Source organism: Anguilla rostrata, chromosome 14, assembly GCF_018555375.3.
Source record: "Anguilla rostrata isolate EN2019 chromosome 14, ASM1855537v3, whole genome shotgun sequence".
NCBI classification, from domain to species: Eukaryota; Metazoa; Chordata; class Actinopteri; order Anguilliformes; family Anguillidae; genus Anguilla; species Anguilla rostrata.
In genome coordinates this window covers 24,887,930-24,910,136 of record NC_057946.1, presented here as the reverse complement: position 1 = coordinate 24,910,136, position 22,207 = coordinate 24,887,930, and the positions used below count along the sequence as shown (strand labels likewise).

The window sequence follows — 22,207 nt, the reverse complement described above, 5'->3', positions numbered from 1 at the left end:
AACCAGGTTTTGCTGATAAGACCTGAATTTAAACGTGGTCATTAAAAATGCTTGGCTTTGGGATGGAGCTCCGCCCACAACGTTCCGGGCTTCCGTTTCCGCTTTCCGGGTAGCAGCTCGTGCTGCTTTCCACTTTCTCCAGAAGAAACAACGGCCTTGTCTGTGCCTGTGGAGGGGAATGCAGTGAGTTGACAGTAGTCTAAGTGAACTAAGTAGTCCCTCACGGACAGCACAGATAACGTTTCGATCAACTGCTTTATCATTTAGATTCGGTAAGTCGTCCAGTGTTCTGAAAGAGAAATATAAAATCAGCTATGCTGCGAAAATATTTTGAAAGCCCGCGTTTTTGTGCCGGCTAGCCTGCTATATCCTCACTGGCATTAGGAAGTTAACAATGTAAAAAAGCAGGCTGCACAGCAAGCTAATTTGTGTGTAGGGACTCTAGTTTGCATTTCTTTGTGTTGTTGCGAAGTATTCATTGGTGTAGACAAATCTTATGTTTCCTTTTCTAGTGCGGGTGCTAATTTGGCTGCTTCCCTCACGCTGCAACATTGTAGCTATGACTTTAGCTAGCTAACCCTTTTCGCTTTCGATGACTACAGATAAAGTTTCCACAAAATATATTCACTTGGGCACAAAATTAATGACATCAACAGTTGAGCAACTCTGCTTATTTTTTAATTATTGGGAGAGCTGGACCCTTGGTCTTACCCTGACCTGTTGACTTGTGTGTAAGGTTTTATCCACTTGACACATTTAGTCTAGAGCCAAATCCAAGCTTTTGAAGCGTTTGAAATAGAAAAGGCCATAACACTCGGACTTCCTATGGAAAATGAATATTCATGACACGTGCAGACCTTTGTGTTTGTGCATGTCCCAGGTGTAGGAGATGGTAGATGCTGGCTGTTTGTAAATTTTATGCGCAATCCTGTTCATGTGATTTGCATAAGGATACAGCCATGAACAAATACAAAAAAATGATGAATGTTGAAATGTTCTTATACGCAGTTTACGATCAAATGTGGTCTTACACGTTTTGTGAATGATTATTTGTAACCTACGCAGTTAATTGCTATCGACTAATTTGTCAGTTAAAATGCGTGAGACCATGAGCCTCTCATTTGTGCACTTTTGTATGCTTTGTCATTATGGTTACTGATTATTATTTGACTGAAGCCGTCGGTCCCCTCTTTCCCAGGCGGCGATGCCATCCAGCCTGAGCTCGGGCAGCCCCGCCGCGGGCCTGAACGAGGTGCTGGAGAACACGGGCCGGCTCGTCGACAGGCACCTGCAGGACGACCGCTGCTTCCCCGACCTGTCGGAGCTGCTCAACGTGCCCGCGCACAGTAAGGCCATAGGATACGTGCGTGTTTAGCCTCGCGCCTCTTCCTGGCGTCCTTTCCTTGCTCCTTAATCCATCCAATGGAGGATGCAAGCGAAGGACGCGAGGAAGAGATACCAGGACTGAGGAATTGAGGAAATGTGTGTAGGGCGAATGGAATGTCCTTGTTCAGTCAACCGTCAGGTTTAAGCCACATCAGGTGCAGATGTGGAAGATGCAGAGAGGTGGATCCACTGGTCAATCCTTTTATACGTCATGCCTTCCAAAAAAAAATTGTCCGGGAGCCTCCTAGCTCCTCCAAGAAGCATTTAACAGATTGGAATGTCCTTAAATTTGGCAGACCTTGATCGATTTCCAGGTCAGGAGAGGACCAGGCAGACAAGGACGGGTAAAATAAGAGATTGGCATGCGTCCTCCAGCAGTGTTCTAGCTGGCCTCTTGGTCACTTATTTGAGTGGCCTGTTACCTGTAGCACAGCTGCTGTCCGAGGTCCTGTAGGCCTCCCTGACGCAGCTGACCGCAGCCCCCGTGCCCCTCCCACCCCTCCTGCTGTAGCACTTACTTCGTTTTTAACCGTAAGAAAGTGAGCCTTAATGCCTCAAAGATGGAGGCTACGCTAAGAGCTAGGTGTTCATTATTTTCCTGCTAGCAGAGCTAAAGGTAGCCACGCTAGAATGCTGTACGTCCTGCTGAAAAGCCATACAGCATCATTATTATAATTTATTGTTGTGGCGGTGCTCAGTATTGTGTCAGCGGCCAAACTGTCTTCAGAAAATATTGGCAAAGAACTCTTGCAGCATATATAGCTTGCAGAGGCTGGTTAGCTCTGCAAACTCCTGTTAATCTGTAGCTTATGTTGACGCTTCACGTTCCTACTGTGCATGTAAACCCACATGAAACCTCTGGAAATTCTAATGAATCGAGCAGTCCAAAAAACATTTGTCTCATGATTCCTGGAATGTATAGATGTGTGGTTTACACGGACCGTGCTCTGGCTTTCGTCTACAGACATGCCGTCCATCTCGGGGGTGTCGGACATGGACTACCCCCTGCAGGGCCCCGGGCTGCTGTCCGTCCCCAGCCTGGCAGAGCTGAGCTCGGTGCGCCGGGTGCCGCTGCCCCCCGAGCTGGTGGAGCAGTTCAGCCGTATCCTTTTCCCGGCTGGAGGCGTGATCACGTGACCGTTCAGCCCGGCCAGTCGGCTCCTCCGGGCTTCACCCGCAGTGTTAAAGCATCTAGCGCCACGTCAGTTTGGTCACCAAGCTACACCCTGAGCCGACCGGTGGAGGATGGGTCCCCCCCCCCCCCCCCTCTTGAGCCTGGTTCCTTCTGAGGTTTCTTCCCATCTGCCCCAGGGGCTTTTTCCTTGCCACTGTTGCTTTAGGCTTGCTCCTGTGGGGGTTTAGGCCAGGGTTGCCTATAAAGCGTATTGTGACAGTTGTTTGTGAAATGTGCCATATAAATAAATTTTGATTTGATTTGATCAAACCTAGACATCAGTACCTCAGGTGTTCTACTGCAGTGATCTGGCACACTGTGCCACTCAGTGACGACTGTGCAAAGAAATATGCCCTGATATCCCTGTAGAATGTACCGTTTGCTTGTTCCCTCCTCTGTCCCTTTGTTCAAATGACGAAGTTCTGCTTTAAGAATCTATTGTAGTTCACTTTCAGTCCCTTTTATGAATTGAAAAACCTCAAAATCCACCCTGCCAACCATCCTTGCACTCTGCCGAAGGAGGAAATGGAATGTATTTTTGTCTTGAAGGGATGCCGTATCCCACGTTGCCTTTGGGCCAGGTAACCGCCATGGCGGCTGCTCTGACGGGGTGCGGGCACGGGGAGGGGGCGGTGCTGAAATTCAGGGTGTAGCCGGTCCCACGATTCCACGACCGGTCACGGCACTTTAACTCTTCCGAAAAAAGATATGCAGTGCAACTGCATGATGGGAGTTTTCCCCGAGATCAGCCGGGCGTGGCTGACCATCGACAACGACATCTTCATGTGGAATTACGAGGACGGGTGAGTAGAGCAGAGCCGCGGCCTGAACGAATAGGAGCGCTCTGGGTTCTGTAGATAGACACTGTGTGTGAAATGGTCTCCAGTATCCCATAATTCCGCTCTGTCCTGCAGGGGGGACGTGGCCTACTTCGACGGGCTCAGTGAAACTATCCTGTCTGTTGGGCTGGTGAAACCAAAGGCGGGTGAGTAAGGAAGTGTGACACTTCAGGTCCTAATTTTTCACTTTGTGTCGAAGTACAACTGTTAGACTGAAGAAGTGACTCATGGTAGTTCCAAACTGAGGTGTGACCCACTCAATTTCATCTGTAATTTTGTGACAAGAGACTATAGCACACCTATAGTTCAGTTAAGATAAGGTTTAGGGCTACAAAATTAGTTGCCTCTTTAAAAATGAGGTTACATTAACATAAGTAGCAATTCCAATGAAAGGATTCAAATTTCTTGAATTGCCATAACTGGATGGATGCAAAAAATATTCCTTTTGCACTGAATGAATGAGAAATTGTGCAGGTCTGTTTCCATTGTCATTGGGCCCTTAAGTGTTTTTGTGATAAGGTTCTACTCTGCGTGTGTGCCTGTTTATGGGTCACGATGACCCTGCTCTGTACTCATGGCCTGTTCGTCCCGTATCCTCCCCCATCCCCCTGCAGGGATCTTCCAGCCGCACATCCACTTCCTGCTGGTCCTGGCCACCCCCGTGGACGTGGTGATCCTGGGGCTCAGCTTCTCCAAGGCACAGACAGGTGATGTCACACTGCCCCCCCTCCCCCCCCACCCATAGTCCCATACTACACTATCGCTTGTTCTTGCCTGTGCTGTGGTATAAATTGTACAACTTGAATTAAAACCGAAATTCCGTGCTTCAGAAGGAATTCAAATAAAAATCCTGCCCCCCCCCCCCAAACCCCCCCCCCCCCACCAGCAGGACTGAATGACAGCCTGTCTGGAGCCATGCAGCTCCTGCTCAGCTCTGACTGTGCTTGCCCCCCCCCCAGCAGGACTGAACGACAGCCTGTTTGGGACGATGCAGCTCCCGCCCAGTCCTGACTGTGCTTGCCCCAACCCCCCCCCCCCCCCCCCCCCTCCCCTCCCCCCAGCAGGACTGAACGACAGCCTGTTTGGGACGATGCAGCTCCCGCCCAGTCCTGACTGCTTCTCCCCCCCCCTCCCCTCAGCAGGGCTGAACGACAGCCTGTCGGGGGCCATGCAGCTCCTGCCGGACCCGCTGTACTCCATCCCCACGGACAACACCTACCTGCTGGCCGTGGCCTCCACCGAGCTGGGCCGCATCTTCCTGGCGGGCAAGGACGGCTGCCTGTACGAGATCGCCTACCAGGCCGAGGCCGGCTGGTTCAGCCAGCGCTGCCGCAAGATCAACCACTCCAAGAGCAGCCTGTCCTTCCTGGTGCCGTCCGTGCTGCAGTTCTCCTTCTCCGAGGACGGTGAGGCCCGGGGGGTGGGGGGGGGGGACTGGAACATTAATGAGATGTTGGCTGTTTTGAAATTTTAGCAATCAAACCCGGGTCAAATGCGTATTTGTTTTGGATTCAAGTACTTTTCTACGCTTTACTGATCTTGTCTGGTGTATTGGAACGAATGAAATGCTCTCAAAAAATGCAAACCCCACCTTCTGGTCATATTTGCAGGCTCAGTTACACCAGGCAAGATCAATAGAGCACAGATTGGTATTTGAAACCAAAACAAATTTCTATTTGACCCTGGTCTGCTAGCAATATAATAGCATTGGAAATTAGTTTAAAGTTTCCCTACTGGGAATTGGATAAGTGGCTGATGTCTCTCATTGAAAACAGACTCGCTGACGACGACTGTAACGATAATGAGAAGAAATGTTTTGTTTTATCCTACGGGTTTCTGTCTGGCTGCTTTGAGCACTTAACTCGTACAATGCTTCATTGATAAAATTCTGTTAACTTGAAAGTACTTTATGGGATTAATTTCCTGCTAATTTCAGTAACCTTGTCCTTTTGTTTAGCTTTTAGAGATTAAACATGGCTGTCAACAGCGGTTCAAATGAATTAATTGTTACTAATGAAAATGACGTCAGTTTGGGTCGTGAAATGCATGGATTGATATCTTTGGGTCATCGCTGAAAAGGTTTGTGCACATCTGCTCTATAGCGTCTCTATTGTCTTGTTGCCACGCAGACCCCGTCGTCCAGATCGCCATCGACAACTCCCGGAACATCCTCTACACGCGCTCAGAAAATGGCGTTCTGCAGGTACGGGGGGGCTTCTCGTTCTGTCTCTGTGCTTATAGCCGCCCTAGCGCACGGACACACACACGTGTGTTCCTACACGTATGCGCTGCCTGGAGCAGTTCATCCTCTTGGTTTAGTGAAAAAAAATGCTAACTTTCACGCTCTTCTCTGAATTTCTTTTCAATTCTGTGACTAGCCTTGAAAGTTATATTTGGTTTAAAGGTTGTTTAGTGGTTGTTTCTGCCCCCCCCCCCCCCCCACCCCCCCCCAGGTGTATGACCTGGGAGTGGACGGCACTGGGATGAGTCGGGTGGCGGCCATGTCGCTGAATTCCATCGTTGCCGCGGCCGGAAACATCGCCAGGTCCGCGCGCTCCTTCGCCCACAGTGCATTTGGGGTGCCTGGGACATCAGAGAACCTGGAATCTTGCCATGCGAGGCCCCGGGCGCCCCATCCCCCCCCACCCCCACCCCCATTTCGACCCTTCCGGCGTCCCGAGGCGGTCCCCCCGCCACAAGGACGCTCGGCTTCCTGGTTGTGACTCGAAACCGTGTCTCTGTCTCCTCAGGACCATCGACCGCTCCGTGTTCAGGCCCATCGTGCAGATCGCCGTGATCGACCTGTCAGAGTCCTCCGACTGCCAGCTGCTGGCCATCACGCACGCAGGCAAGGGGAGAGGGGACCTGGGGGAAATGGGATGTTTCAGAGTCAAATATGCTGTCCAAGGCTTGAAAATGAAGTGTATTATTTTAATGGCCCGACGGGCTACTCGGTTTTCAAAGCTGCTGGTCTGCAGGACATAACCTCTGCCCCTGTTTTTTATTTTTATGAGTGTCTTGCATTCTGAGATGCTGTATTTATATTTTAACATGAGCAGGTTCAAATGCAGCAGCATTAACAGTTTTAGTAAAAATGTAAAATACATAGTGAAACGCACGGTAATATTGGGTTGTATCTGGAAATAACAGCTTAAAACAAACTTATGTTTAAGGGCTAGATGCTGAAATTATAGCCGATATCATGGCAACCCAGAGGCCCCTCATTTGACAAGCTGCTGATGCTGTAAATTAAGTGAAAGAGAAAGTGGTGTTACATTACTTTGCTTTCTGTATTACGTGAGACGTCCCATATTTAGAACATTGGAGTATATTCCATTTCTATGAGTGGAGAGAGGGGAAAAAGGCTAAAATTAGATGTTGTTCTCATGTTATTATTTTGAGTTCGTGGCCCTAAGCCTGCTCTCCCTGTCGCTCTGGGTGTGCAGGGGTTCGCCTGTACTTCAGCACCATCCCCTTCCCTGTCCCGAACGCCAAACATGCCATGGCCCGGCCCAGCCTGCTGGCCCTGGTGCACGTTCGCCTGCCGCCCGGCTTCTCCGCCTCCTCCACCATGCAGAAGCCCGCCAAGATCCACAAGGCCTTGTACAGCAAAGGTGGGTAGAACACTCGGCTCACACCGCGTTACTCACTACCAGAGCTATGGAGCTTTACGGGGTGTGAGCGAAGCTTGATGTTTGTCAAAATGGACGACATCTAGAAGCGTCTCTGCTCCTGCCATGTTGAGTAGGTAGCTCTGTTCGAAGGTAAAGATACGCCTGTTCTTTTGATGCCCGTGCTTATCTCCCTGTGCTTATTGGGCCAGTCCTGATTACATTCCCATTGCTTTGTCTGGTCTCCCCCTCGTAGGAGTTTTGCTGATGGCAGCTTCCGAAACGGAGGACAGTGACGTTCTGTGGTGCATCAACCACGACTCCTTTCCCTTTAAGAAACCCCTCATGGAGGCTCAGGTAGGAGCCCTACTCACTACCAGTGTGCTTAATGTTAACTTTCCTCACGCTGAGCATTATACACCATACGCATACATTGTGCATACACCTGTAACATGGCTAGCTTGCATGCTAAGAATTTATCTTGGTTAACGATTTGCAAATTGCAACGTAAGTTTTTATCCTGTATGCTCATGTAAAATCCAGTTTCAGGTGTTTCATTCAGGCATTTACTATCCTACACTTTTCCTGGTTTGTTGCTTAATTTTAATGTAGACAGAAAAGTTTAAACCACTTTTTGAACTGGAGGAACTTAATGGGGAGTATGTTGTTCTTTTATAATTATTGCTTTATTACTTCCCTGCAGATGACAATGAACATAGACGGCCACTCCTGGTGTCTGTGCGCTATTGAGGAGGAGAAAGCATCCAAAATCTCCACCCCCCTCAACAAGGACCTTATTCCCCTCACGGACTCCCCCGTGGTCGTCCAGCAGCACAACGTCCCGCCACAGAAGTTTGTCCTCCTCTCTGCTAAGGTGCAGTTTGCTTCTTCTGAAATTTCCCTCTCGAGCTCTCCCCTCCTCTCTGAGCAGTAGCTGGGCGGCAGTGTAGTGTAATGGGTAAGGAGCTGGTCTTGTAACCTAAAGGTCACAGGTTCGATTCCCCAGTAGGACACTGCCATTGTACCCTTGAGCAAGGTACTTAACCTGCAGTGCTTCAGTATATACCCAGCTGTATAAATGGGTGCAGTGTAAATGCTACGTAAAAGGTTGTGTAAGTCGCACTGAATAAGAGCGTTTGCTACGTGCCTGTATTTGAATGAGCTGCTGTCTCATATTTGTTCGTTTCTGTGAATGATCGGGTTTCCTTCCTTCGCAGGGGAGTCACATCTTTCACAAGCTGCGGCCGGTGGACCAGCTGCGCCACCTGCTGGTCAGCAGCGCCAGCGGGGAGGGCGAAGAGATCGAGCGATTCTTCAAATTGCACCGGGTGAGAAGTCCTGCCTGGCCAATGACAAGTTTCTGGGATTGATGGGGGTTAAAGGTCACTGGGTACTGTGGCTGGAAGGAAGCTGAGATGGGAAAGTTAGGGATAGTTAGGGTTTCCCAATACAAGTGGAAGGTAAATGGGCTCGAGTGGATATACAGTGTACATATGGAGGCTGTGTTTAAACTTGATGTTCACCGTTTAGTGTCCACATTTATCAGAGAATTGGTCTGATGAATCAGTGGGAGTGTCTGCAATCAGAGAGAGTGTCTGAGGTCTGAGGAAGTGTGTGAGATCAGTCTGTGGTCAGACTGTGTTCGAGATGCTTATTACAGTACTTGATGTCTTTGGATGTGCTCTCAGCCTACCTCATGTCAGAATACTACCCTGACAGCTCCTGCGCTCACTCCTCTCCCCCCCCCCCCCCCCCTCTCAGGAGGACCAGGCCTGTGCCACGGCGCTGATCCTGGCCTGCTCCAGCGCCGCCAGCGACAGGGAGGTGTCCATTTGGGCCACCCGGGCCTTCTTCAGGTCAGTGCACTGCAAAGTATGCAAGAGGTTCTTCTAAAGGAGGGAACTAGGGTGCGCATTGTCCAAGCACCCTTGTGTGACTCCTATCAACACTGCAGACCATAAGCACTTTCAAGAGCACGCTTAGAAGATTACAAACGGGATCTTTTATTTTCCTGCGACTGAGTGCAGTATTTGCATTTTCATTGTAAGGTTTAAATGTAGAATCGCCGTGCTTTAGTGTAAGTATTTTACATATGTAAATGGACTTTTCCAGTAGACATTTGAAGATGCTGGATCTTTAGAATACAGATTTCACTTCTGCACTTGGTCTCCCACAGCCACATTTTGAAGGTTTCTTGAGAACTCCCTGCTTGTTTATCTTTGACCTGTGTGTAAAACCCTCTACAAGTGTGCACTCCCTGTGACCTCTGACCTGTGTGTAAAGCCCTCTACAAGTGTGCACTTCCTGCGACCTCTGACCTGTGTGTGTGTGCCGTAGGTATGGCGGAGAGGCACAGATGCGCTTCCCCTCGGCCCTGTCGGCTCCCAGCAATTTGGGGCCCCTCCTGGGCTCCCCTGTCCCAGGTGAGGTTTTGGAATCGGCCTTTTCCTTGTCCAGTTTCTGTTTTGTGTAACTGCGTCAAGCCACACAGTACTTCACAGTGGACATTTTTCTGAGCAGATTATATGTACACTTTACGAGAACATGTTCTGGCTGGTACTCTCTGGTTTTTGGTTTTTCAGCGGCTAGTGGAAACAGCTACGCGGCCGAATGTACTGTAATTGTGCGCTTGTTAGGTTTGTTTGCTCACGGCCGCTGACATTCAGTGATTGATATGCAGGTTCTGATGTGAGCATTTGAAATTTGCTTTAATTCATCATTGTGTCATCGAAAACTCATCTGTTGTTTTTGGATGCGAAGCACCTCATTGACCTGGCTTGTCACTCATGCACCCACTCACCGATCCGCCCACCTACCCAGCTACCTAACCCACCCACTCACCTTTTCACCTACCCACCTTTAGCAGGCTGAAGTCTCTCCACCAGGGGGCGCTGTTTGCACTCGTTGCTTCACTCTGTGTGTCCTTGTGTGTCGTTCTTAATTGTAGGATCCCCGATGCCTGTAGGTAGTCCCCTTCCTAACGCCAGTTTCCTAGCCACGCCCATGCCAGGTAATATCCTCCTTCCCCACCCTCCTTTTTCCCCTCTCATCAATGTTTGGTTAAACGTTTAGCAAACATCTCCTCCTTAGCCGTGTAATAATGAAAAAGCTGAGGTAGCCCTCTTATTCAGACGTACATTTTGACGTTTTTTTTTTCTTTCTTCCCTCCCTCAGGAGTGATGCCTCCCAGCGTGTCCACGCCCTTCCTCCCTCCCTCTGCGCTGCCCCCTGGTGGCGGTCCAATGGCGGTGTCCTCGGGCCCGGAGGTGGTGTTCTCTGGCAAGCACAACAGCATCTGCATCTACTTCACACGCATCCTGGGGTGAGGCTCCCGCTGAAAGATCACGCGGAAGTGTTCTGCTTCTGGACTGTCTCACAAGCGGACATTTAAACAGGGTTATTTAAATGCGCCCAGGGGCGATTGTGTAGAATTCGTAAAAAAACCTGTAACATGTCCAGATATTTTACATTTTCAAATGGTAATTTTATCAACTATGCATGAGCATTTGGGGAAAATTCTTTAAACATTTATGTTTTGAAATGTTGGGTTATTAAACGTGTATCACAATTTTAATTGCTGTCATTTGATTAATTATGGGTTTTCATTTTATGGGTTTTCATTTTAGAATTATGGGTTTTATTCTAGTTTCTCACAGTTTTACATTTGAAGCCAAATTAATGTTTTTCAGAATTAATTTGTCATCGCTTGAAAAAAATAAAAAAATAAATAATTTAATTGTTCTTGAATTTCGATGTAATTTTTAATTGGCTGGACTTTCAGGAAAGAAACACACCCATTGTAGGAGTAGCTAAAACCAGTTTGCTTTCCTAAGTTGCCTGCAGAAAACCTGAAACTTAAAATGTGTTCTTGGCTGATCTGTCACAGGAACATTCTGGATGGGAGTCTGGCTGTGGAGAAGGCTGTCAGTAAAGGAAATCAGGTTGTCAGCGTGGTGAGTAGCATCCATGTTAGAGTATGTCAGTGCAGTATGTGTCAATCAGACCTTTTTTTGATATATTTACCCATGCACATCAATATATTTGGACATGGAAATTTCAGATTCCTCCTACAAGATACAGGAGCTAAAGTTAGCTGCATAGCTAGCATAGATATGCTAGCTAGACATGGATTTTGTTCGGCTTGGTATGTACCTAAATGTACTGCAACAACACTACCGGCAACACACACTATACCTGGCAAATTAAACATGCCGTTTGGCAGCTGTGCTCAAGGTGGCGAGGCATCTTCCACGATGCAAGCTTTTCAGGCTCATACGTATATGTCCTCACCATAGAATTATTACCGGCACTGCTTTCCGCCATGATAACTAGCTACTAGCCACATCGGCTGCAGTGAAGTGTATCGCATTTGTGATGTCTTTAACTAATTTGCATATCAATGAAAAGCTCCCACCATCCTGTACACCGGGCTCGATCACTTTAAAGGTCCCATTTTTTACGGGATAGATTATTACCCGTCCATCTCCGACCCATCAGGTATTCACAGGTATTCACCTTCTCAATAAAATTTCAACTCTTTTGAAGGTGAAGAGAGATGTGCCAATTAAAGATTAACTCTTGAAAGCGGAGAGTGATATTCACATTGAAGCTTCTTTTGGGAGCAGAGAGTGATGTGCCAATTGAAGGTTAACTCTTGAAAGCAGGGAGTGAAGCGTAGGTTTTTTTTGGAAGGGGACAGTGAAGCGACAGTTAAAGTTTAGTTTGAAAGCAGAGAGTGATGTGTCCGTTATAGGTTATTTTGAAAGCAGAGAGTGATGTGCCTGGGTGTGCTCCTCAGATGGAGAGCACGGTCAGCTCGGCTGACCTGCAGGAGGTGCTGTTGGAGCTGCGGGGGCTGAAGGACTTCCTGGATAAGAACTCCCAGTTCAGCCCCTCCTCCCTGGGCTCTGCCAGGTGGGAACTGCCATTCATGGATTTGTTGTTTGTCGCTGTGTTTTTCCTACCTTTGCAATGATGTCATGCCCAGCTCCTCACAGCACTGATCTCTGTGCAGTACTGCTCAGGCTATCCCAAAGTGCTCAGTGAGAGTCCTCAATCATTAATAGCTAGCTTTGTGGCTGTTAAAAACAGAAGACTGCACTGAAGTTGAGTAATTCGGAATTTGCATTACAGCACCGTGGCTTCTGTGTGTCCTGATATCGCAGTATCAAGATTGCGCTTTGAGCTGGTTAGCCGGCTAGCTAATGTTAAGATCATTAGCTGGCCACTTGCAGTTGCTGGGCAGACAGCAGATGCTGTATGAACCATTCAGCAAGGCTTCCGGAGTCCCTCAGGGCCCCAGTGAGGGTCCATCTTCCATTCCGGGGCGGTGTTTAGGGCTTGGGTACAGGGTGGAGCGCATCCGTTAAAGCTGGCTTCCTGTGTCCTGCAGCTTCAGCTCACCGGGCAACCTGCAGCAGAGGCTTCTGGGATTCATGCGCCCGGAGAGGGGCGGCTCCCAGCAGGTCCAGCAAGAGCTGCAGAGGAAGTACCACAGTGAGTCTGTGTGTGTGTGTGTGAGAGTGTGTGTATGTGTGAGTGAGTGAGTGAGTGCGTGCTCCTGTGTGTGACGTATATGAGTAGTATTGTCCTCTTCATTCTCTCCCTGTCTCTCTCTCTCTCCCCAGCTGAGGCTCAGGCGTATGAGAAGGTCTCTCTGCAGGGGATCCAGCAGCTGGTGCATCGGTCCTGCCAGACCCTGGCCCTGTGGAAGCTGCTCTGTGATCATCAGTTCAGCCTGATTCTGGCTGAGCTGCCAAAGGTTTGTCTGCGCGCCCCATTTTCTGACAGTGGCTTGCACTGCGATTCTCTGTGTCATGTGATCTAGTGCCCCGCCTTCTCGTGTCCTTTTTGTCTTATTTGAGTTTTACTACCTTTCCTGCTCTGTGTCCCTCTATGCGTCTATGTGCTCCTCTCTGCATCTCTCTGTCTCTCTGTGTCCTTCTCTGTGTCGCTGTGTCTCTGTGTCTTTACCATGTGCACTGACCTTAACCATTTGATGCGTCTCAATGTTTCCCTATCCTGTGCTCCAGGGATGTGCTTTCGCCGTGTCAGCATGTTGTTTGTTGAAGCCAGTTCATATCGGCGCCCTATAAAAATGAGCGTTTCGCCCTTCTGTTTGCTCTCTAAGCACGTTTTGCACGTTTTTCCCTTCTGTGGTTTATTAGTGTTTCTCTGACCCCCACCCCCCTCCTGCAGGAGTTCCAGGAGCAGGTGAAGGGCAGCAGCTTTAAGGACGTGGTGATCCACGGGCGGGAGCTGACCGGGGCGCTCATCACGGCGCTCATCAACGTCTACATCAAGGACAGCGCCTCGGTGGACGCCATCAGCGGGCACCTGCGCGAGATCTGCCCCGTGCTGTACAGCAGCGAGGACAGCGTCTGCTCCAAGGTCCGCCGCCGCCACAGACCTGCAAACATGCGTCTGACTGTTAGGGACCATTCCCAGTGGGGTCACATCTCTCAGTGTATGGGTGTACTGTGTACGAGTCGGTGCATACCACTTGACCTTGCTTTGGACTTATATTATATTTGGGCTTCCCAAATCTAAGCAGGAAAATCGTTGTTACTTTTTTTAAAGAAGTTTGGGGGTTGTCAGTAACACTGGAGTGCTGATATTCCCTGGGTAAATTTGATTAATGAAATTAATTGAATCCAGACTGTGCCAGTGCTGACTGTGCTCAGCAGCTCAGTAGGGTCTCATGATTGGTTGTGACATTGCCCATGGAGGGAGGTGTTCAGTTGGCAGGGATGTACCCATGTCATGCCTCCTGGGAGAAAATAAAAATGGGGGATAAAATGAGAAAATGAAATGAGTGATGTGTTCATGCCCCGCCCCCTTTCCCCCCGCAGGCTAACGAGCTGCTGCAGAGCTCCAGGCAGCTGCAGCACAAAGTGGAGCGGGAGCGCACGCTCAGAGAGTCCCTGCGCCTCTATCAGCAGATCAGCCACCACACCGACCTGCCGCTGGTCTGCGCGCAGTACCGCCAAGGTAAGAGAGGGGGCGCCCTGGACCCGCCTAAAAGCCCTCCCTTTTCTATGCATTCCACTGCCTTCACTTTAGTCCCTCCTGGAATTTGCATTTCAGGATTTGCATTCTCTGCTTGCGCCAGACCTGGGTCAAATATGTATTTGTTTTGGATTCAAATACTTTTCTACACTTTACTGATCTTGTCTGTTGTATTGGAACCAATGAAATACTCTCAGAAAGTGCAAACCCCACCTGGTGATATTGGCAGGCTCAGTTACACCAGGCAAGATCAATAGAGCACAGAAAAGTATTTAAATCCAAAAAAAATACGTATTTGACCCAGGTCTGGCTTGCGCATTTGCCCTTTGTGCCTGGGCTGTTGCGCCACCTGCTTGGCAGTAAGTTTTGAATGTGGGCTATTTCTGAGCTGCAGTTAACTGTTCCTCTCTGGCTGACTCTGGCCTTGTCCCTCAGTGCGGTTCTATGAGGGCGTGGTGGAGCTCTGTCTGATGGCCGCTGATAAGAAGGACCCTCAGGGACTGGGGCTGCACTTCTACAAGAACGGGGAGCCTGAGGAGGATGTGCCAGGACAGCAGTCCTTCCAGGAGAGGTTGGTTTTTATTTATTCATTCGTTTGTTCGTTCATTTGTGCCCAATGTGAGGCAGAACATGTCCAAATCTCACCCTAATTTGCAATGTCCAGTTAGCTCTTTGCTACCACAGCCGTGTTCATGTATGTTCGCTCGCTGCTGGTTTGGGAGAGAAAAGACATCTGCACTTCTCCTCTCAAACACATGGTGGCGCCAGTGTTTATTTCTGATGTACATGTGAAGCCACCCCTGCCATCTACACTGAAACTGAGGCTTTTATCTGTGTAATCTCCTGCCCTAGGCTGTCCAGCTATAAGTGCATCACAGACACCATGCAGGAGCTGGTGAACCAGAGCAAGGCTGCGCCTCAATCTCCCAGCGTCCCCAAGCAGCCAGGGCCGCCCGTCCTGACCTCTGACCCCAACATGCTGAGCAATGAGGATGCTGCTGCCCACGTGAGTGTCGCACAGAGGGGGTGATGATATAACAGACTGCTGCTGCCATTAAAAGCCTGTGCCAGAGGTGCTAAGCACTAAATGTACACTGACTATTCCAAACTAGAACCATAATACATGGTGTGTGTGTAAAGCACCACAATAACATAGCAACACACCATTCCAATTCAAGAAGATGTGTTTTTGGGGGGTTAACTGCTAAGAATTCTGAGCATAGCTTTAAGTAAGATCATGTGTTCTTTAGTGAGAGTGAGAACTTCTCTACTGGCCTCGCTGGCTGGCTCTGTCCCAGTGCTCATGGTTGTCTTTTGGTGTTTGTGTGTTGTGGTGCAGTTTGAGCAGGTGATCAGCCTGGCACAGAGGTCTCAGGACGAGCTCTTCCACATAGCTCTGTGCAACTGGCTCATCCAGGCCGACCTCACCGACAAGCTGCTGGAGGTAAGGCTGGGCAAGGGAAGGATCCGCCATTTTCACAGGCATCCATTCTCTGAAGTTACGTCCCAGAATGGATGAGCACAGGAAATGAAGGGTCCTTCTTCAAATGAAATTCAGGATATTACAAATTTACCCTGGCAGAATAAGCCCTAAGTCTCTGTCATTTATCTAAATGGCAATTCCTTTACTCTCTTCTGGATAATCACCATCTACTCTCACTATCACTACCAGGCTGCAGTGTAGTTTAATGGGTAAGGTGCTGGCCTTGTAACCTAAAGGTTCAATTCCTGTGTAGGACACTGCTGTTGTACCTTTGAGCAAGGTACATAACCTGCATTGCTTCAGTATATATCCAGCTGTGTAAATGGATTCAATGTTAATGCTAAAAGTTCTGTAAGTCGCTCTGGATAAGATAAATTTCTATAATGTAATGTAATCTAGCTAGCTGTTATTAAATAGAGGATAGATTCTTTATCCACAATAAGCCTGACTTGACGAGCGTTTAATTTAACTGGTACGTTTGGTTAATTCAGGAGTGCAGTGACGACTTTAAGGTGTACCTGAGCGTTAATGCGGCTTCCTCACCTGTGACCCAGGTAAATTCTCTGTTCCTGGAGGAGCACCTGATGCACATGATCAAGCAGAACCAGAACAAAGTGCGCAACATGGACCTGCTGTGGCGCTACTACGAGAAGAACCGCAGCTTCAGCAAAGCAGCGCACGTCTTAGCGCGGCTAGCGGATATGCACAGGTATTCATGCTTTAGCGCGGCTAGCGGATATGCACAGGTATTCATGCTTTAGCGCGGCTAGCTGATACGCACAGGTACACATGCTTTAGCACGGCTAGCAGATATGCACAGGTACACATGCTTTAGCGCGGCTAGCTTATGTGCACAGGTACACATGCTTTAGCACGGCTAGCTGATACGCACAGGTACACATGCTTTAGCACGGCTAGCTGATACGCACAGGTACACATGCTTTAGCACGGCTAGCAGATATGCACAGGTACACATGCTTTAGCGGCTAGCTTATGTGCACAGGTACACATGCTTTAGCACGGCTAGCTGATACGCACAGGTACACATGCTTTAGCACGGCTAGCTGATACGCACAGGTACACATGCTTTAGCACGGCTAGCAGATATGCACAGGTACACATGCTTTAGCGCGGCTAGCTTATGTGCACAGGTACACATGCTTTAGCACGGCTAGCTGATACGCACAGGTACACATGCTTTAGCACGGCTAGCTGATACGCACAGGTACACATGCTTTAGCACGGCTAGCAGATATGCACAGGTATTCATGCTTTAGCGCGGCTAGCTTATGTGCACAGGTATTCATGCTTTAGCGCGGCTAGCTTATGTGCACAGGTACACATGCTTTAGCACGGCTAGCTGATACGCACAGGTACACATGCTTTAGCACGGCTAGCAGATATGCACAGGTACACATGCTTTAGCACGGCTAGCTTATGTGCACAGGTACACGTTTTAGTATGACTACCTGATATGCACAGGTACACATGCTTCAGCGCACATCCTGTGGTTCCTAGTCCAGTCGGAGTGTGACAAGCTTCAGGCTTGTCCAGTAAGACTCCTCCCCCCTCTCCTCCCAGCACGGAGATCTCCCTGAAGCAGCGGCTGGAGTACATTTCCCGGGCCATTCTGTCAGCCAAGAGCTCCTCCTGCACCTCCGCCCAGGGGCCCGACGGGGAGTTCCTGCACGAGCTGGAGGAGAAGATGGAGGTGGGGAATCTTTTTGGGGGTGACCCAAGGTTTCATCAGCGTGGTGTGAAACTCTGGAGCACGTTGACTGAGCCCTGCTGGCTGTTTCTGTTTGTGTGGGTCAGGTGGTGCGGATCCAGATGCAGATACAGGACACGCTGAGCCGGCAGTACTCCTATCATCCCTCCGTGCAGACGGCCATTTCCCAGCTGGACTCTGAGCTCATGGACATCACCAAGGTAACCGTGCAGCAGTGCTCCATTTTCCAAATGGTGCTGTGTCATGTTACTTTTGTTAGAGCCTGTTTACACTTGTATTTTTATTTATTTATTTATTTACTTACTTACTTACTTACTTACTTAACTTACTTACTTTACTTACTTACTTTTTAATTTTCTGCCTATCCCTGGGTTGTAAATGTCCAATTTCCTTCCCCCTCGGGTATGTCCACCTGTCTGCAACCACAGCCGCGTCCCACGCGTGAACCCACCCGGCCAGTTCGGGAGAATTGAAACGTCCCCTTGGTTCTCTTCTTGTCCAGATTCGGACCGAGGCCACGAGGCTCATCCATGCACCACAACGTGGTGCCTTAACGGAATGAGCCACCCAGCAGCCTCCTGCACTCATCTTTTTATCTGACATCTATCGTATTTCTTCATAGACCCAATATGTACTGCATTAGTTTGTGGGTTAAAAGCCAGAAGTTGGATCTGGTTGCAGATCCACTTTGACTTTATTTTGCATCTGTTTCAGCTGGTATCCGATATGAATGCAAATACTCTATTATAAGTCTCCTGCAGACCTGGGTCAGATACGTATTTGTTTTGTAACTGAGCCTGCCAATATGACTAGAAGGCGGAGTTTGCTCTTTTTTGTTTAATTGGTTCCAATACGCCAGACAAGATCAGTAAAGGGTAGAAAAGTATTTGAATCCAAAACAAATACGTATGCCACCCAGGTCTGATCTCCTGTCACCAGCATTCAACTGACAAATAATATCCCATAATAAGCATGCTGGAGTCCCAGTCCCAGACCTTCTGTAGAAGCTGGTCTGATGTAACGCTGAGCACAGTAGCTATGAGGAACGCCATTTAGCCCTAAACCTGACACGCTGAACCGAACATGCAGCACAGTAAAAACGTGAGTGTAAACAGACACAGTCGCGTGTTAAAGGACGTACGGGTATCCAGTGTAAACGGGCACATCTGTTCTCCCCGCCCCTCCCTCAGCTTTATGGCGAGTTTGCGGATCACTTCAGGCTGTCGGAGAGCAAGCTGGCCATCATCCACTGCGCCGGGCACTCCGACCCCATCCTGGTGCACGCGCTCTGGCAGGAGATCATGGAGAAAGGTCAGTGCTCTATGCTTAACTGTCTGTTCCCTGATTTATCATTCAAATTTATGACATCACATTTGCTGAGAGTTGATTTAAAGAAAAAATAATTTTTACATTTGAGATGCATTGAAAATATCTGTGATAATAAAAACAATCTTTCCGTTTTTTTAATAGTTTTTTAAAATTATTTTATTAATAGCTTTATTATGCTGAATTGGAAATATTTTTTGATGGTTATGAAACGGTAACTGAATGAGTGCTGTACTTTACTGTGCGTGTGCATCTGTGTCTGTGTATGTGTGTGTGTGCGTATGCACGTGTGTGTGTGTGTGTGTGTGTGTGTGTCTGTACCGCAGAGCTGAGTGACAGTGTAGCGATGAGCCCGGCTGACCGCATGCGGGCGCTGAGCCTGAAGCTGGTGTCCCTGGGGAAGATCTACGCTGGCACACCGCGCTACTTCCCCCTGGGTGAGTCGGCACTTCCCCCCCCGTTGACGCGTGTGAGACTGTGTGCGTGTGCGCGCCAGCGTTCGCCTGACGCGCGTGTGTGTTTGTCTGTGGATTCTGATGTACTCAGATGGCCCTTTTGTGTTCCTGCTCAACACCGCAAGCCTGTTGAAACATGCCTGACCCTGGGCTGTCGTTAATGAGCCGTCCCTGGGTTGTGGTATAAAGCGATACTAGACAACATACTGCCGAAACAGGCTGCAGCTTTGCTCTGAATGTGACAAAATTCAATGTCCCAATCAAGAATATCTCTGTGAAATCCCATTCTCGAATAAAGAGCCTTTAATCAATTCAATTTTCAATTAGACTTTCAAGTATTGAGAAGCTGGCTGAGTTTACTCCTTGCTCTGTGAGTTGCTGGAGCGCGCTGCTCTCTGCTTGTTCTGATTGCTCGCTTGTTCTCTCCTACGGCCACGCTTGCAGAGTTCCTGGTGAAGTTCCTGGAGCAGGAGGTGTGCCGTCTCAACTGGGACGTGGGCTTCGTCACCTACACCATGCAGGAGATCGGGGTGCAGCTGCCCGGCCTGCTGGAAGTGTACGACCAGCTCTTCAAGACGCGGGTACGGACGGGCTTCAGGCGAAACAAGCCTGCGCTGTGCATGTGTGCGTGGATTAACAAAAATGTGTTGTGTTTCCCCGAGTGAACTCTATACGTGTTATTTTTATTCAGTCTGTACTAAATTATTAATGTCATGAAGGAAACTGATGACAAAATTCATAAAACAAGTGTAAACTGACGCAGCATTAATGTGTTCAACCCCACAGAGTTGGGGTCAATTTGCGTAATATGGAGCCCTGCCTCTGGGTCATATCTGAGTTCACATGGGCCCCTGCGTAATATGGAGCCTTGCCTCTGGGTCATATCTGAGTTCACATGGGCCCCTGCGTAATATGGAGCCTTGCCTCTGGGTCATATCTGAGGTCACATGGGCCCCTGCGTAATATGGAGCCCTGCCTCTGGGTCATATCTGAGTTCACATGGGCCCCTGCGTAATATGGAGCCTTGCCTCTGGGTCATATCTGAGTTCACATGGGCCCCTGCGTAATATGGAGCCCTGCCTCTGGGTCATATCTGAGTTCACATGGGCCCCTGCGTAATATGGAGCCCTGCCTCTGGTTCGTTGTTGCAGGATCCGTGCTGGCAGCGCCTGAAGAAGCCCCTTCACCTGGTGGAGTGCATCCATGTGCTGCTCTCGGGGTACGTGGAGGACCCCAGCCGCGTGCCCAGCTACGACAGGTGACCCTCCGAGCCCCCCCCCCCTCTCTCTCTCTGTCTCCCTGTCTCTCTCTCTCTCTCTCTCTCTCCCTCTGTGTCTCTCTGTCTCTCTCCTCTCTCTCTCTCTCTCTCTCTCTCTCTCTGTCTCTCCCTCTCCCTCTCTCTCTCCCTCTCTCTCTCTCTGTCTCTCTCTCTCTCTCTCTCTCTCTCTCTCTGTCTCTGTCTCTGTCTCCCTCTATCTCTCTCTCTCTCCCTCTATCTCTCTCTCTCTCGTCTTCTCCGCCGCGGTCCTGAACCGCGCGGGAGTTTGACCGCCGCCCCCGTGTCTCTCCTCTTCTGCACGCAGGCGAAGGTTCACCAACGTGTGCCTGGACAACATCTGCGGCTACCTGGTGGAGCTGCAGTCCCTGAGCCCCAGCGCCTCCCTGCAGCACATCATCAACAACTTCAAGTCCCTGCAGGCCAAGCTGGAGAAGGTGCACTGAGGCTGACGGCCGTGTGACAGGGGAGGCCTCGTTTCGGAAGTCTCCTTTGAAGATTCCTCACTAGCCAAGCACATACGAGAGGCCTCGTGTCCAGCTAGCCTGCACGTACGCTAGCACTCACAATTGCCCTTTATGACGCATCAGCGTTAGCCGGGCTAGCACGTCCTTGTTTATAGATTGGGTTACTAATGGGTGCTTTTCTGGTGCATGCTGCTGAACTGTCTCTATGTTGACTGGCAGGAGGACGTGGCACTGCCCTACTTAATGTCCCGTTTGTGTTTCTCATGAAATGTATAAAGAACATGCAGATTTGTACGAGACTTGAAACTCGATAGGCCTTTTATGTTTTTAACGTACACCTGATTTTGAGTGTGTACCCAACACTGAACAACCGTGCAGACTCAACTACCACCTCAAAAATATGTGATTCAGTCTACTACTTGCTGTGCTTGGAAAACCATTTTGTTGTAACAGGTAAAAAAATAACCAGGAGAGAAAGCAGAAGAGCGTTTTTGTCAGGGTCAAGTAAAAGCCCTGGTGAATGATTTTATAAAAAGCATGCCTATCCCAAAGCATCAGCATTCTTTATGTATTTAATTTTTGTTTGCATGGACATACGCCACTGGTAGGTTTAAAGGGCTATCGTTAGTATATTCTCAGTTTGCCTCCTCAAGGGTTAAAATATGTAAATTATTTTTATATATGCAAAGATTAAGAAAAAAAAACGAAGCTCAATTTGACATGAACTGAAGTAGTGTCAGGATACTCTTTGTGGAAGAACACAGGGCTGGGGCCTAGGTCATTCATAACGTACCTGCATTGGCACAATGCTCTCCAGGAGCTTTGCTTTGTCTCAGCTGTGGTCCTGCTGTCTCCAGTCCAGTGGACCTTCGTGTTAACGGGAACTAGCAGCTCGTTTGACGTTTCTCCATTGGTCAGAGAGCAAGCGTGTGCTCTGGAGAAGCACCCAGTCCTCCGTGATGTTAAGGCTTCAGTGTACCACTGAATCTGAAGAGTCTCGGTCTTTGTTGATAGTTTTTTGAATCAGCGGCACTTTCAATTCTTGATAGAAGTGTGCTGCATTCCACCTCCATCTTGTCTTATCTTGAGTTCTTTTTTGGCGTTTCATTCTAAGCCAGGAATTTACTTGTTAAATTAAGAATTTAAATTTACTTGGATTAAAATGCGTTCCTCGCTTAACTGAATAGTGTTTGGCCATCGCCAAATGTAGTATTCGGTCAAGTGGTAAATGAATAAAGGTTATCTGCTTTACATAAACCTTTTTTTCAGTTTTGTATTGTATTCTTGTATTTTTTATATAGATTATTTGTAGAAAATCTGAATAATAAAAAACATAAATCTACAAACTTGTGTCTTATTTTTTTATTTTTGTTTTTTTTTTTACAAAGAAAGATAATTTATGAAGCCAAAAAAGCAGGGAAATTCAGGTGCCTTGGCATTGTACTCCTCATTT

At 48.6% G+C, this 22,207-nt stretch overlaps 1 protein-coding gene across 1 annotated transcript; it reads left to right on the top strand.

The window, feature by feature from the left end:
* The first annotated feature begins 71 nt into the window (after window positions 1–71).
* nup155 (nucleoporin 155) lies at window positions 72–22,100 on the top strand. The gene is made up of 35 exons (XM_064307406.1): window positions 72–272; window positions 1,199–1,346; window positions 2,351–2,488; window positions 3,267–3,363; window positions 3,475–3,545; window positions 4,014–4,106; window positions 4,542–4,805; window positions 5,529–5,602; window positions 5,853–5,944; window positions 6,150–6,247; window positions 6,846–7,013; window positions 7,267–7,367; window positions 7,714–7,884; window positions 8,228–8,338; window positions 8,772–8,866; window positions 9,348–9,433; window positions 9,958–10,020; window positions 10,185–10,332; window positions 10,897–10,963; window positions 11,809–11,924; window positions 12,403–12,506; window positions 12,638–12,771; window positions 13,209–13,400; window positions 13,862–14,000; window positions 14,454–14,589; window positions 14,871–15,024; window positions 15,358–15,462; window positions 16,056–16,210; window positions 17,083–17,212; window positions 17,317–17,430; window positions 18,421–18,541; window positions 18,883–18,993; window positions 19,456–19,592; window positions 20,163–20,269; window positions 20,595–22,100. Exons 2-35 carry the CDS (start codon window positions 1,205–1,207, stop codon window positions 20,731–20,733), a joined length of 4,173 nt encoding a protein of 1,390 aa, XP_064163476.1. The 5' UTR covers window positions 72–272; window positions 1,199–1,204; the 3' UTR covers window positions 20,734–22,100.
* Window positions 22,101–22,207: the final 107 nt, after the last annotated feature.

Excerpts from the sequence above, each read along its gene's own strand:
- nup155 (XM_064307406.1), top strand. The coding sequence starts at position 1,205 with ATGCCATCCAGCCTGAGCTCGGGCAGCCCCGCCGCGGGCCTGAACGAG. Across the intron at positions 18,542-18,882 it reads GCAGGAGATCATGGAGAAAG|AGCTGAGTGACAGTGTAGCG; the intron begins GTCAGTGCTCTA and ends TCTGTACCGCAG. Across the intron at positions 20,270-20,594 it reads CGCGTGCCCAGCTACGACAG|GCGAAGGTTCACCAACGTGT; the intron begins GTGACCCTCCGA and ends TTCTGCACGCAG.